We start from the raw sequence: 14,379 nt of genomic DNA, 5'->3' as shown, positions 1-14,379 counted from the left end.
AGATGACCAAGTTTTAAGCATATGAAATTAATTTTTTATAGGCTCTCGTAGAACTCAAATCCTTTATGATAATGTGGAAGCATAACACTTACCAACAATGAGTCCCTGAAGTAAATTAATTGCATAAACATCTTGATTTAGATGATAATACAAAAACTTATTAACTTGTAACTGTGTTTGGTCATATTAAAGCTCTAATATAATATTAAAGAATAATTGCAACTTAAAAGTTTACAGATGATTCTTTTCTTGAGAGCATGGGAAGTAATTTGTGCTCATGAGTACTCTCAACTTCTGACAAAGTTTTAGCTGTGACAAGCGAAAGCACTTTATTCCATTGGTCCTTTTATTTTGTAGTGAGAGCAAGTGTTTATTCTCTCGAAGCTACTGTTCTTTATGAAATTCTGACAAAGTTTATTTTGCTGTTCGGAGCTACTGTTCTGGAGATTTACTCGGCCATTTTGATGCTTTTCTCCGATTGGGGTATGCTTTGGCTTAGCGATCAAAGGAAGCCACTAGCGGATTCTATTTTTTCGAGTTACTTGTTCTTCTCGGTTGCTATCGTTTTTTAGCAATAACAAAAAGTGGAAAGCATCTATAGCCCAATATGAGCCAAAAAATTCTAGAGAGAGCCCATGTAAACACCTCCCAAAAATCTTTAGAACCGGCAACATTCAGAGCTGGGAGGATGTTGGTGGTGATTTAAAGGAATTGATCTTCAAACGTGTCTTAGATATGCGTTCAAGATGCAATTTCCCATTAGTTCCATATGAGATATTGGTAGAGAGAGGTGATCATGCCCTCAAAAGTAAGGATTGCCTTGAAAAATTTGAATGGTCCGTGGTTCGTAAAGACTTTTATGAAAGCTTCCTCATATGGCACATTGCTGTTAATACTTGCGTCGGCCAGGATTCAATTCATTGTAACATGAGCAGATCATTATCTCGTTACATGATGTATCTATGGAGTGATTTGCCGTTTATGCTACCCCAAGAGTTGGGCGAACCAAAGTACAAGCAAATCGGTCAAAACTCGGAAGGGTCAGCACTATCTGATGGTGGCGAGCTTGCCATGTCATTGAACTTGCTGCAGAGTGAACAGAAATGGGAATTGATAAGTGAAGTTCTGGTGGAGATGCTAACTTATGCTGCGATGCAATGTGGATGGAAAGAGCATGCTCGAGCACTTCAAGGAGGAGGAGAGCTACTCACTTTGGTGGCCGTTCTTATGGCTCATCTTGGCCTCCATGGACAGTGTGTGTAATTAACTAATGCTATCGAATTACTTAATATTACTTGCTCTTAATTTCTCAGTTTGTACAAACTCTTGAATGATTTTATGTAATAATATGCCTACCAAATTCTATAAAACATACTTAATATTTATGAAACTAGATTGAATTTTTATTAGCATACACTAAAAATTGAGTCTTTTTTAAAATGATATTTTTGGTGAATAAAATTGATAAAATCAAATGGAAGGACAAAAGGGGATACATATAAGATTTAACAACATATAAATAAACTAAGGACTGACGAAGCCAAAAATAAGCTTCAAGGAATCCTCGCTTTCTTCATGGTAGATTCAGGCATAGAGATACTTTGATCTTCTGCAAAATTAGCAGCGTGGGAGATTCTAGAATGCTTTAAGTTAGCAAGATTGATGGGGGAAATGATTTTATTGTTTTTTTTAGAAATATATTAAAATTATATTAAATTTTTATTTTTAAAAATTTATTTTTAACATTAAATCAAAATAATCTAAAAAAATATATATATAAATAATTTTAAATCAAACTTTTTTTAATTTTTTTTTAAAAATTATGTTTGGAATCCAAACCACACCCCAGTGTGCTCATGATGCCGTGAAAGTGGCTTTCATATCTATTGTTTTTTTATTTATGTTTTAAAAGTACTCTTAAAAAAGTTAATTTTTTTTACATGAAATAACTTTTTATATTTTTAAATTTTTTGATAGGTTAATATTAAAAATAATTTAAAAAAAATAAAAAAATAAATATTATTTTAATATATTTTAAAATAAAAAATAATTTTTTAAAAAAAATCTTAATCTGCCTATCCTTGGGATTGGATAGGGTTTTTTCAAAACACTCAAGTTATCTTTTTCAGAGGCTAAAGGTACATAACAGACCTTTATTAAAGGGGTGTTTGCTATAAAATTGATCAAATAAAAATACAAACTTCAATGTGCCAAAATCCTAATGGTTTAGGGCAAAAAGTTGACGTGAAACCCTTTATTAAAGGCAGACTAGCAAATGGATTTGGGCTGGTTCTTAGAAAGAATACAATTGGGCCTATTGGTATTCTAATAGGCCCATTTGTCTCAATAAAATGAAATTACCATTTACCATTATTTCGGTACAAAAAATGGGTAGAAGTTTCAATCGGATATTGATGATACCCGGTTGAACTTTCCATTGCTGATATCCGCTTTGAACGTTTTCAAACCTATTTGCAACAGCCGAATGTAATAAGCTGAACGGATTTTCTCACTTCAGCATCAGCTGAATCGATATTTGTCATAGAAAGATAGGGTATATACAATTTCTCCAGCTTTTAGTTGAAGCCAAAATGTTTTGGCCTTTGCTAGAAGCCATTTCAATTACAATAAGAAAACAGTCTGTTCTTCCAAAATCAAGGCTGCAAATTAAAAAACAGCCATCTCTACAGCCCATTTAAACGAGAACAAAATGTAGTAAAGCTGCTGCCATCATCTAAAGGATCCTTGGAGACATCTGCTAATATATCTATCATCTAAAGCTGCAACATTGTGCCCGACCTCTCGCCAACTTGTCCCACAGACAGATCATCTGCCTTGGGGATTGGTAATGTGCAGTATAATAGTTCTCCAAGCATCCGTATTGACAGAATTTCCAGTTGTGAGAGTACTGAACAGGGGTGGAGCTGTTAAATTGTTCAACCCACATTCCCATACTAACATCTTCCATCTTAAAGAGCTGCAATGAGAGTTTAACAATATTTTCATGTACAAACTACAAGCTGATAGGAAAGGTAGTTGTCAAAGAAATGCTAACAGAAAGGGGGGCAGAGAGGGAAAGAGAGCATCCTTCAACTGAGGGAGGTATTAGATAAGATTAAATATCACTAACCCTGAGGCTTCGTTTGCCATGTTGAGCAATGACAAATTTAGCAATATCAGTAGAAATTACATATCCAGGTCCATTGGCGTAAGGAGGATATACTTCTTCAGGCCATTCCTGTTACATTTAGGCAAATAACCTTCAAATGCAAGAAGTGAACATAGAAAAACAATTTCATCATTCAGATTCTATTTATCAAGACAGAGAAATTGAAATTTTGAATTCATTTGAGTAGCAACATAGCTAACCATATCTAGATTAGTTCCTTTTCCATTTTGCATTCCTAGTCAAAGCAGAACGTGTAAGATGTTCAGGACTATCTGATTCATGAAAGGAGCTCAACTAAAACATGGTCCCCGAGTCCCTAAAAACTAAAATCACAAAAAAGCAGCACCTTTAAGGATGATGACTCTGATAGCAGGTGAGGAATGATGTTTTAATTCTTTAACTAACACAGGAAAAACCCTTATCATAGCTAGCCAACAAGCACAAACAGCCTTCTCAAAGCTGTCTTATGCCATTCTATGCCTTGAACAAGTTCCTTGACCAACATCCATTCCATTCCATGAAATATCAAATGCGTTCAAAAAATTACAAGGGAAAGGGGTAAAAAGGAAGACAGTTAAGCAACTATTGCAAGTACCGTTGGAAGTGATACCTCATTCGGGTAATGCAAAAGTGCCATGACCAGTATCACCAACGTTGCTTTTAGTACAACAGAGAATGGTGCTACAGCTTGATAAACAATTAAAACTTCTTCAGCTTCTTTTCATGATGTTCAGGCCAACCCCAGGTGGCTTATGTGACCCCAGAAGAGATTGCTGAGATGTATATTTTGTAGAGATTCTAATAATTGCCCTTTTACTCCTTTTACCCAGACTTTCTTATTTTATTTTTTTTCCTTTTTGTATGTTATTAATTTTAAGAGAAAAGGGAACAAGACAATTGAATTACTAAGAGCGAAGACAGTGTTGCAAGGGATTTTATTAAATCAGAATTCCCACAAACGCATTAAAACTTACATACCTCAAAAGTAACTGCCCATTTTCCATTTCTTAGAGGACGATGTAAGAGATTGAGATTGCCCATATAAAGAGACTTGTTGGGAGAGGTACGATCAATTTCTTTCAAGACTGTGTCCACCCTAACAAATGTATTCAGCATATTCAGAGATACCAAAACAACTAGATTCAGGAGATATAAATAAGTACACAGTCACAGATATCCTATTTAAAAGATTCAATGAAAGATGATCAATGAATAAGTATAGAATTACCCCAAACTCACAAATAGCAATAGTTTTGAGAACCACAAGCTCATAGCGATCCATAAATGGCAAAATCACAATATCACCAAAGTAAGCTGCCTCTCTTTTCAGCACTGCGTTCACCTCCTTCCTTGGATTATGTGAATGAAATCAAAGATAAAAATCTAAACTAAATCTTTTTCATGAATCGACCATTTACTTATTCTATATTATCTTATATGTTTTAAGTTAGAATAATTAATTTGTGCAACCACAACATCGCAATAGTTTTGTTTGTAGGATTGGGAAACAACATGAGAAATAATGAAAAATTGAAATTGAAATATGTGTGAATACACAGTAAAAGCTCGCACTTGTTACATTGTTTTTAAGAGCACAATTAGCCTTTTTATACATAATTTTATTTTAGTTTAATATCAATATATATATCCCTCCTCCCCGGTCAAGCAACAACGTCATCAAAAATTTATAGCTGAAGTAGGAAGGTAACCAAAAGAGTTACAGGAAAAGCAACTTAGTAGCCCTTAATTAAAATGCTTTTATTTTCTTCTTTTACTTTTGGGCTGACCCCATATGCCATGAAGCTTTTTTGTTTATTAAAACAATAAAGAGATAAAAAGAGGAATAACGTTACACTTCAAGCTTGCTTGTAAACTCTCGGAGTGAAAAATCATAAATTAACTAATTTTATGTAAAACAAAAAAATTTATAACTCTCGATTGGGTTGTCAGAAAATTTTAAAACTTTGCATGAAACCTTTTAATATGATGTCTTAGCTTGGGTTAAAATTTCAGAATTTTTAGAGAAATTTAGAAGTTTGATGAAAAATCACAATTTGACCAGTTTGACGTAATTGGATGTAATTTTCAATCCGGTCATCAGATTGAGCTAAAATTTTACGAGAGACCTTAAAATATATTGAATAAAATTTGGTTAACATTTTAGGATAAATGGAGCTCGGTAGTGCTAACAACAAAATAAGGACAATCAAATAGAAGCAAAAGGACTCATTACGGGTAAAATTGTTATTTGCCATTAAAAATAAAACAAATCAGCTCTCCCATTCTTCTATATACTGCAGACTGGACAGAAGTAGAATGAGAAAAGAAAGAAAAGAAAAAGCGAGAGAGAAGAGAGAAAAGTAAGGAAAAAATAAGAAAATTGAGAGACTAACCTTGTAAACTTATAAAGTTCAACTTATAAAACACTAATCTAAGGAAGAATCAAGTGGAGGCAGGAGGAATTGAGAGAGGGAATTTGGCTAACTTTGGGAGAAAAGAGAAATTGGAAGAAAGTCAATCGGTAAGCATGAGAAGTTTGGATTTAATGTTTGATTGATATGTTTTTAAGCTTACTTGATTAAGTTAGGAAGTAATTTCATGGAATTTTACTTTAATTTCCCTTAAATTCTTGATTCTTGAACTTAGGGTTCTTATGGGAATTTGGGGGAAATAGTAAGGTAAGGAAAAATGATGAAGTTGAAGTGAAATAGCATGAAAACAAGTTGAAATAACAAGTAAATGAAGAAAAATTTGGGGGAGGAAAAGGAACATGACATTCGGCCAAATGAAGGAAAAGTGGAGGAATGAGTTTTGATGTTAATGTTTAATCATGATATTTGAAATATGTAAGAAAGACTAAATGAATAAATAGCGTTAAAGTTGAGAAAAATAAGTAAATTTAATTTAAAAGAGAATTGAACTAGTGAAAAAGAAAGCATGAAGACAAGATGTTTAGATTGTGTTTGAATATAGTTTGTACATATGTTTAGATAAAATAAATAATATGATATGAAGGCATAAAGAATAGAAGGATTATCTTGTGAAGGAATTATGAACATAAAGCAAGAAAAGAAGTAACTTGATTTAAATATGTGTTTGTATGTGAAATGATGATGTTATGTTTGAGAATGAATTTTTATCAAAACGAATTAAAAATAAAAATAAAAAAATTACGTGCTTTGTGTTTCAGCACATAAAAAAAATATTGATGGACTAATGATATCATGATATCTGATTGATTCAGGAGTTATGTATGGAGCTGGTTATCAGACATGAGGAGTTGGGTCATCACGAGCAGAAGGTAGGTGATTCATCACCTTAATTTATAATTATTAGTTTTCCCTAAATATCTATGTTTTTATTTAATTGATGTTAAAAGAATGAAGCAAATGAATAAATTGAGTGATTATTATAAATGAGAATTATTGGTAATTTATGTGAAATTACCAGGATTATTATTTGGCTAACAAAAGAGGTTAGCTGGATGCTGGGTAATTCATATGGAATTATCGGATAGATTTTGGCAACCCAAAATGGGTTAGTTGGATTCCTTGGGTAATTAAGAGAATTACCAGGTTTGTTAGTTAACAAAGAGGTTAACCGGATATGGGGTAATTCGTATGGAATTACCAGATTGATTGGCTAACAAAAGAGGTTAGTCGGATACTGGGTAATTCATATGGAATTACCAGATTTATTTTGACAACCAAAATGGGTTTACCGGATTTATTAGTTAACAAAGAGGCTAACCGGATATGGGGTAATTCATATGGAATTACCAGATTGATTGGCTAATAAAAGAGGTTAGCTGGATGCTGAGTAATTCATATGGAATTACCGGATTGATTTTGGCAACCAAAATGGGTTAACCGAATTCTTTGGGTAATTAAAAGAATTATCAGGTTTATTGGTTAACAAAGAGGTTAACCAGATATGGCGTAATTCGTATGGAATTACCGGATTGATTTTTTAACAAAAGAGTTTAGCCGAATGATGAATAATTCGGATAGAATTACTAGATTTATTGGTAACCGAGGAAGGATAACCATATTTGTGAGTAATTATATGAAAGTGTTACAATTATTGGTAATCAAAATGAGGTAGCTGGATATTAAGTTTTGAAAAGATTATGTAAATTAATTAATCGAAGTTAGAAGTATTATGAAAACCCCTGGGCGAAAAATCATAAATTGACTATTTTCATATAAAACAAAAAAAATTTGTAACTCTCAATTAGGTTATCAGAAAATTCTGAAAATTTGCATGGAGCCTTCTAATATGATGCCTTAGCTTGAGTTAAAATTACAGAATTGTTAGAGAAATTCAGAAATTTGATGAAAAATCACAATTTGACTAATTTTATGTTATTGGATGTAATTTTTAATCTGATCATTAGATTGAGCTGAAATTTTATGAAGAACCTTAAAATACATTGAATAAAATTTAGTTAAAATTTTAGGATGAACGAAGTTCGGTAGTGCTAGCAAAAAAATAAGAACCATTAAATAGAAGCAAAAAGACTCATTAAGGGTAAAATGGTTATTTGCCATTAAAACTAAAACAAATTAGCTCTCTTTTTCTGTTATAAGCTGCTAACTGGGTTGAAACAAAATGTGAAAAAAAAAAGAGAAGAACGTTAGAAATCAAGAGAAAAACAAGAAAAAATGAAGGAGGGCTTTGAAACTTGTAAAATTGAAAGACTTGGAACATTAAATTAAGGAAGAATCAAGTGAAGGAAGATATAAGAAAAGAGAGGAGGGCTGGCCACACTAGGAGGAGAAGAGAAGTTGGGAGAACTTAGATTGGTAAGCATGAAAAATTAAAATTCTTACTTGAATGAAGTGTTTTTGAGTTTATTTGAGTAAGTTATCAAACAATGACAATTAAATTTGATTTAATTTCTTATATTCTTGACTTTTTAAATTAGGGTTCTTATGAGAATTTGGGGATTTTGAGAAAAGTTGTAAACATGATGGAATTGAGGTAGAATAGTATAGAAATAGTAAATGTAAGTAGTAATTAAGAAATAGATTGAATAAGTTTGAAGAAATGAACTTGTAACTAAGGATGAGGAAATAAAGGAATGAGGTTTTGATTGTTTTATATTTGAGAAATAATGTTCTTTATCTTATTTGAAGTATTCAAAATATGAACAAGTGAAGAAACATTATAGGAATGTGAAAATAAGAAATAAATAAATGGCAGGAATAGTTCATGGAAGAATTCTTTAAGTGAGTTAAAAGAAGAAAATTGATTAAAACTATATGTTGAAAATGAGGTGATAAATGAACGAAAATTTTGGTTCAAAACCCAATTAAATAAAAGATATTACGTGCTTCAAATTTAGGCACGTAGGAGAAATAATAATTGATTAATAATGTAGTGCAATTCGTGCTTTGTACTTAAAAGTGTATTTTTATCAAGGTTTTATATCATCATTTTGCACTTCAAGTATCAATAACTCCTTAACTAAAGCATGTTTTATAATAACAAGTCTGATACTATAAGATACCTTTAATTTATACCTTCAAGTATCAATAACTCCTTAACTAAAGCATGTTTTATAATTTATCGTGCTTTGTACTCCGTGACCACCACAGGGCATCCGCCACCACAACATCAAGCTTTTCAGTTCCAACAAGGGCAAGCTCTTAACTTAACCCCTAAAGACCATTTTGCCCTCCAATTTCAACAACAATTTCACCCTTCCCATTTTGCCATTCACCCTCACCACCAGCACCAGCACCAGCGCCATCCTCAACAACACCACCAGCACCAGGTTTTTTCTCAGGACCTTAACTTTAGGCAGCCACAAGCGGTGGTGACTCCCCCAGCTCCGCCACCTCAGCTGCAAGCACAGCAGCAGCATAGGCAGACACAGCATGTGCAAAATGCTGGGGTTGTTACTAATGAAGTGGCTAAAGAGAGGTAAAAGTGGAGGGTTTTTTGTCTTTTTGTCGTTTTTAGGTTTTTTTTCATGGCCCAATTTGAGGTTTTGAGGGTTTATTTGTTCTATTTTACTCGTTGCAAATTTGGCTTTTTTTTTAAAAAAAAAAATTTATTTGTTTTTTTTTAATTCGAGGGTAAATTATAGAAGTAAGTGATTAGTTTATAGGGTTTATAACTTCCATCTGTTTTTGGTTAGTAAGATTTATTATAAAGTTTGAGTTTTTGTAGTTACTAAAAAGACAGTTAAAAATATTTAACTGTCACTTTTCTTGGTTAAATAGTGACCCAATTGGAGGTTTATTATAAATTTGTTGCCGGGGAGAAAAATCCATTATTTGGGCATTTGTTAGCTTATGGGTAGTGTGCAAGTCTCTAGTTCTGGGTATTTTTAGCTGATGATTAGTGTGCAAGTTCCGGCCGGTGTTGATTTTGTTTGATCGGAGCTTGAAGCTGTTTTGAAATGCAAAATCATGCAGCCGTTTATAGTATGTGGTTGAACTTGAGATTGAACTTGTGTTTGTATTTTACTATTTTGCAGCAGTGCTCCAGTTGGATCCAAAAGAAGAGGTGGACCTGGTGGGTTAAACAAAGTATGTGGTGTTTCACCTGAACTTCAGGCCATTGTTGGTGAGCCAGCGCTGCCAAGGACTGAGGTATATGCTGTTGGTCAGGCGCATTTCTTAGTTTGGCTGGGTAGCTTTGCTGTTCATGGAGTAATTCTTTGTTGTTTCTAAGAATGGTGGTTTGTGTTTGTGCAGATTGTGAAGCAATTGTGGCAATACATAAGGAAAAACAACCTCCAGGATCCAAGTAACAAGAGGAAGATAATTTGCGATGATGCTTTACGTGTGGTTTTTGAGACAGACTGCACTGACATGTTTAAGATGAATAAGTTACTGGCTAAACATATCATCCCGCTTCAACCATCAAGTATGTTCTATGATAATTACAGTAAGCATGTTGTTGTTGGTGTTGTTGTTCTGCAGTGACTTTGAGATGGTTAAAATTTTCTTCTTGTTAATGTGTGTTCAGAGGAATCCAGTCAAGCAAAGCGAGCAAAGGTGGATGTTGAGACTCCAACTGAAAATACTGAACCTGGTGCATCACTTGTGGGAATATCTGAAAGACTTGCTGAGTTTTTGGGGACTACTGAGAGGGAAATGACCCAAACAGAAGCATCCAGACGTGTTTGGGAGTACATAAAGCTAAAACAGTTGGAGGTGGGTAATGAGTGTAGATATCTATCTCTTTCGCCATGCACTTTCCATATTAGCTCGTTAATTAATTTTCTAGAATGAAACTTTTGTTTTGGATAAATCTCTCTTTTATTATATACTGTTTTTTCCCAATAAACCTTAATTTTTATTTTAGGTAAGTTAGCTGGAATTTAAAAGTTCCATGGTTTTCATGTGTCTTTAGGATCCGTTAAATTCAATGGCGATACAATGTGATACAAAGCTTCGTGATCTTCTTGGATGTGAAAGCATATCTGCAGTGGGGGTAGGAGAGGTGTTAGCACGGCATCATTTATTCAAACGGTCATGATGTTCCGTTATGATGACTGGTTAGTATGATCCACAATCTTTAGTATTGTTGTGTCTCCTGTTTTTGTGTTTTAGGTGGTGATTTGATTACCCTGCTGCTTTTTTATAAATCTTCACCCGAGTAGTTTAGCTTTAGAAGTTCTGTTGTTGCTGAATCCCCCTTGCTGTCATCCTTTGGGTTTAAAACCTTTTTGGTGTGCCTGCTATCTTTTCTGTTCTTCATATGTTGATTAATTTGCAGTCTGATGCATACCAAACAGGTAATCAGACTAGTTTTTTTCTTGTTACATGCAGGTGCATGGAACAATGACCATCTGCTCACTTCTGATAGTAGAACAGATAGCGAAGAAGCTTATTTTGTTTTTCTGATCGTTTATTTTTTGTTGTGTCCTTTGTGAATTAACGTGGTTAGATGAAATGGTGATTACTCGACTCTGATCAGAATGAAAATGTAACAACCGTCACTGACCTTGGATGTAGTAGGTTTTCGTGCTAATTTTATTGTCAGTTTGACTTCCCGATGCCTAACCCTCGTAGTAGAATGAAGGAAACCGCAGTGGAATTGTAAAATCCTGTTAACTTGAAAAAGACCAATATGTGTATCCTGTTATATAGCCTGTTGTTTTCTACTGCAAGTAGCATCGTTTCCTCTTTTGTTTGTGATCTGCATGGAATTACTTCCATGGAGGCAGGTGCAGGTTATGTAAGCTCTGTTGCACTACTGAATGGTGGAAATCACGTGGCTATTTATTTGTTCTCATCACCATAAAATTTATCCAGCTTTGGATACCCCCCCAGAATCTTGATTTTGATCAACACAATGGAGATCATACGAGCATCATGGGACAAACTTCTGATACTGGATAATGAGCAGTCTAATTTGGTGAAGTTGATGAGTTAAAATTAGGAACTGAATGCCTGTGAAAGTCCAGACCATTGTTATTAGAGCTGGCCCGCCAGGCCATGTTGATGTGAGACTTGAGCTGGGCTAGGTATAAAAAAACTAGGTAGGGATTGATTTGGTTGAGGGTTACAATCATTTATTTTTCAATAAATGATATTGTTTTAATTGATTCATCTCACATGATTAAAGCCTTGATCTAGGTTATGGACTGATCAGGCTTAATAACTTTGGTCCATTAACATGAAAATAAAGACCAGAACAAGGTAGGTTTCAGGGTCAAGAGAATTGAAGTTAAGATACTTAGATAAATTGACAAAATAGAGGTATCTTGAACAGCATATTGTGTTTTCTACTGATTTCTCAGGTTTTCAATTCTGTAAGCCCATAATAAGAGAATGCCATCTAGTTTGGACTCGAAATTGACCAGAAGGTGGGCACTGGGCAGTGACTACAAGTAATTAGAGCCACCAAACAACGTATAAAAATTCAAGAAGCACACTAGGACTTGAATAGTTTTGTTGTAAATGAACCTTGGCTGTTGCAATGTACACCAGATTCAGAGCAAGCTGTCAGCTAGCTACATACTGTGTTAAGCAATGATAGCAGAACCTCATGGAAAGTTACAGAAACTGAACGATAGTATTTGAAATCTTTCCTTCCAAATGTCTGTTCATATATGTGTAATCAAAGTAATCAATCCTAAATTCTACAATGCAAGTAGTTGAACCTCTAGCAACTAATCCAAGATCCTGAAAATAAGTTTCTTGTGTGTTCTACAGAGATATCCAGATATGCATGTTAAGCAATAAAGAAAAAAGTTTAGATAAAGATTGAATAGGTGAAAATCTAACGAGTCAGACTGCCGAGTCTGGTGATGTTTCATATAACTCGAAATAACAAAGGTTGAACAGTATCTTAGTCAGGTGAATTCAAGATTTCTGCAGAAAATCAGTGCTATCAATGCTCGCACGATGTTGTTCATTAGTATAACATTTGCAATCCATCATCCAATCCAGATATGTAAACGTGAGGGATGCACAGAAAAGTATATCAGAACCAGTCTAACATCGCAATAATATTTCGCACCACACACTCAGTATTAGTAATATCAAGATCAAGCAACACATAATAATATGTTGAGCTGTGATATAATGCAAGCAAGAGTTTGAACTAGTTAGTCTCTACATTTTGGAAAGAATTATAGCAAGGTTTTTTAATATGTTCAAGCATGATAAGGTGATGGAGATCTCAAAAGGCAGAAGGCGGGACTACTGTATTCATATTGCCCCCACCAAACCCCAGCCGGGGAAAACAAAAACATGAAAAAGAAACACTACCTGAAAATGTTCTGTAACCCTTGTTTCTTCCCAGCTTCAAAGCTTCACATTCACTTGGTTTTGCCTACAGTTTGAGCTTGAATCCTGATGAAAGGAAGTCATCCCTGAAAAGTACAAAGCCACAACAGGGTAGGCTCAAATCTCTAATGAAAATGCTAATGATTGGATTATCCATGATACAATATATTGCATTAGTAATTACATCACCAGTTATTCTAGTAACCTCAGATTCTGAAGTTCAACTGAAAAATGCAAACATTTAGCAATTCAATCATCAATCCCAGGACTCCAAGTAAAACAAAGATCAAGCAATACCTCTTCTTCTTCGTTCTTCTTTTGCTCTTTCGTCGGCTGCTGACTGTTAACAACTCTGTCATTACCATCAGGAGGAACAAGGGAATTCAAACATAAAATTGCTTCCAAGCGCTCTTTCTTCCTTCCTTGAATCACAACATCCACAACCCTTCTACTTTCCATGCCATACCAAACAAGTCTTTTCGCATCCAATTCTAACAAAACCTCTCTACCTCTCCTAGAGTAACTCAACGGCCTTACTGAATCATAAAACAACACATTTTGCGAAATAGAGAACACCTCACTCCAAGACTCCTTAACCCCATATTCTTTCATAACCCAAACGTCAGCACTCCCATCTCTAAATTTAGCAAACACACACAAACAACTGCCCAACACACCAAGATCAATGTCAAGCACATTACCCCCATAATCAGGTTGTGGCACCTCTCTAAACTCATCCAATCCAAGATCAAAGCCAACAATTCTATCCCTCCAACTACCAAACCCCTTAGCAATCCAATGCAATGATCCATGAACGTAAACACCCATTTTATCATTCGTAAACGGCATAGCATAAGGGATCTTAATAACCCAACACAAATCTTTCTTTGCACTATAAATTGTCATTTCTGATTCTTTGAAACTAGTAAAACCTATTCCAAGAAACCTGGCAATACTCACAACCTTATAGTCATTAGAAACTGCATCGTAACCAAACCCATATCCGTTTCCCCAAACCCAATGCTCATCTGGTGCCGAACTAACAGAAAGTTCAAATCTATGTCGAACAAGAGACAGTATCCCTTTATGTTCTCGCGTTGATTGATTAAGTATAACAACGTCACCATCATCATTGCTTAAACACACCAAACCATTACAAGAACCCATTAGACGAACATCTTGCCATCCTATTGAAATAAATGGTTGGTCTTGCAAGTTTAATAGGTCACCAGGAGAAAGATCGTCGAAGTTTATGGGATTAAGGCCTCCTTCTCCAAGAATAAGAAGGGTGTTGTTAGTGTTGGTTTTGATTGAAAGGCTCATATGGGTGTTGATAAAACCATTGCTGTCTATTAAAGAACGCCATTCTTTTGACACGCTCCTGAAGCATAGGAGAGTCTTGATGTCAAGATTGGAGAGGATTCTAGTTATGATATCAAATGGGATATGGCTGGACAT

General features: G+C 34.5%; 3 protein-coding genes across 3 annotated transcripts; 1 reads left to right on the top strand and 2 right to left on the bottom strand.

Annotated features, from left to right (window-relative positions):
* Nucleotides 1–2,523: 2,523 nt before the first annotated feature.
* LOC133689516 (hydroxyproline O-galactosyltransferase GALT2-like) lies at nt 2,524–4,451 on the bottom strand. The gene is made up of 4 exons (XM_062109375.1): nt 4,409–4,451; nt 4,148–4,305; nt 3,131–3,238; nt 2,524–2,977 (listed from the first exon to the last, which is right to left on the bottom strand). The coding sequence occupies exons 1-4, from the start codon at nt 4,449–4,451 to the stop codon at nt 2,771–2,773; spliced, it is 516 nt and encodes a 171-aa protein (XP_061965359.1). The 3' UTR covers nt 2,524–2,770.
* Nucleotides 4,452–6,880: 2,429 nt separating this feature from the next.
* Nucleotides 6,881–11,297, top strand: LOC133689515 (uncharacterized). The gene is made up of 7 exons (XM_062109374.1): nt 6,881–6,929; nt 8,725–9,097; nt 9,657–9,771; nt 9,877–10,048; nt 10,151–10,338; nt 10,538–10,682; nt 10,957–11,297. Exons 1-6 carry the CDS (start codon nt 6,881–6,883, stop codon nt 10,661–10,663), a joined length of 1,023 nt encoding a protein of 340 aa, XP_061965358.1. The 3' UTR covers nt 10,664–10,682; nt 10,957–11,297.
* A 1,873-nt stretch (nt 11,298–13,170) lies between these two features.
* On the bottom strand, nt 13,171–14,379 carry LOC133689514 (F-box protein CPR1-like). Its single transcript, XM_062109373.1, has one exon. It carries the CDS (start codon nt 14,377–14,379, stop codon nt 13,171–13,173), a length of 1,209 nt encoding a protein of 402 aa, XP_061965357.1.

This window comes from Populus nigra, chromosome 3, assembly GCF_951802175.1.
Source record: "Populus nigra chromosome 3, ddPopNigr1.1, whole genome shotgun sequence".
NCBI lineage: Eukaryota > Viridiplantae > Streptophyta > Magnoliopsida > Malpighiales > Salicaceae > Populus > Populus nigra.
The sequence above is the reverse complement of the archived record's forward strand: the minus strand, read 5'-3'. Positions and strand labels throughout refer to the sequence as shown.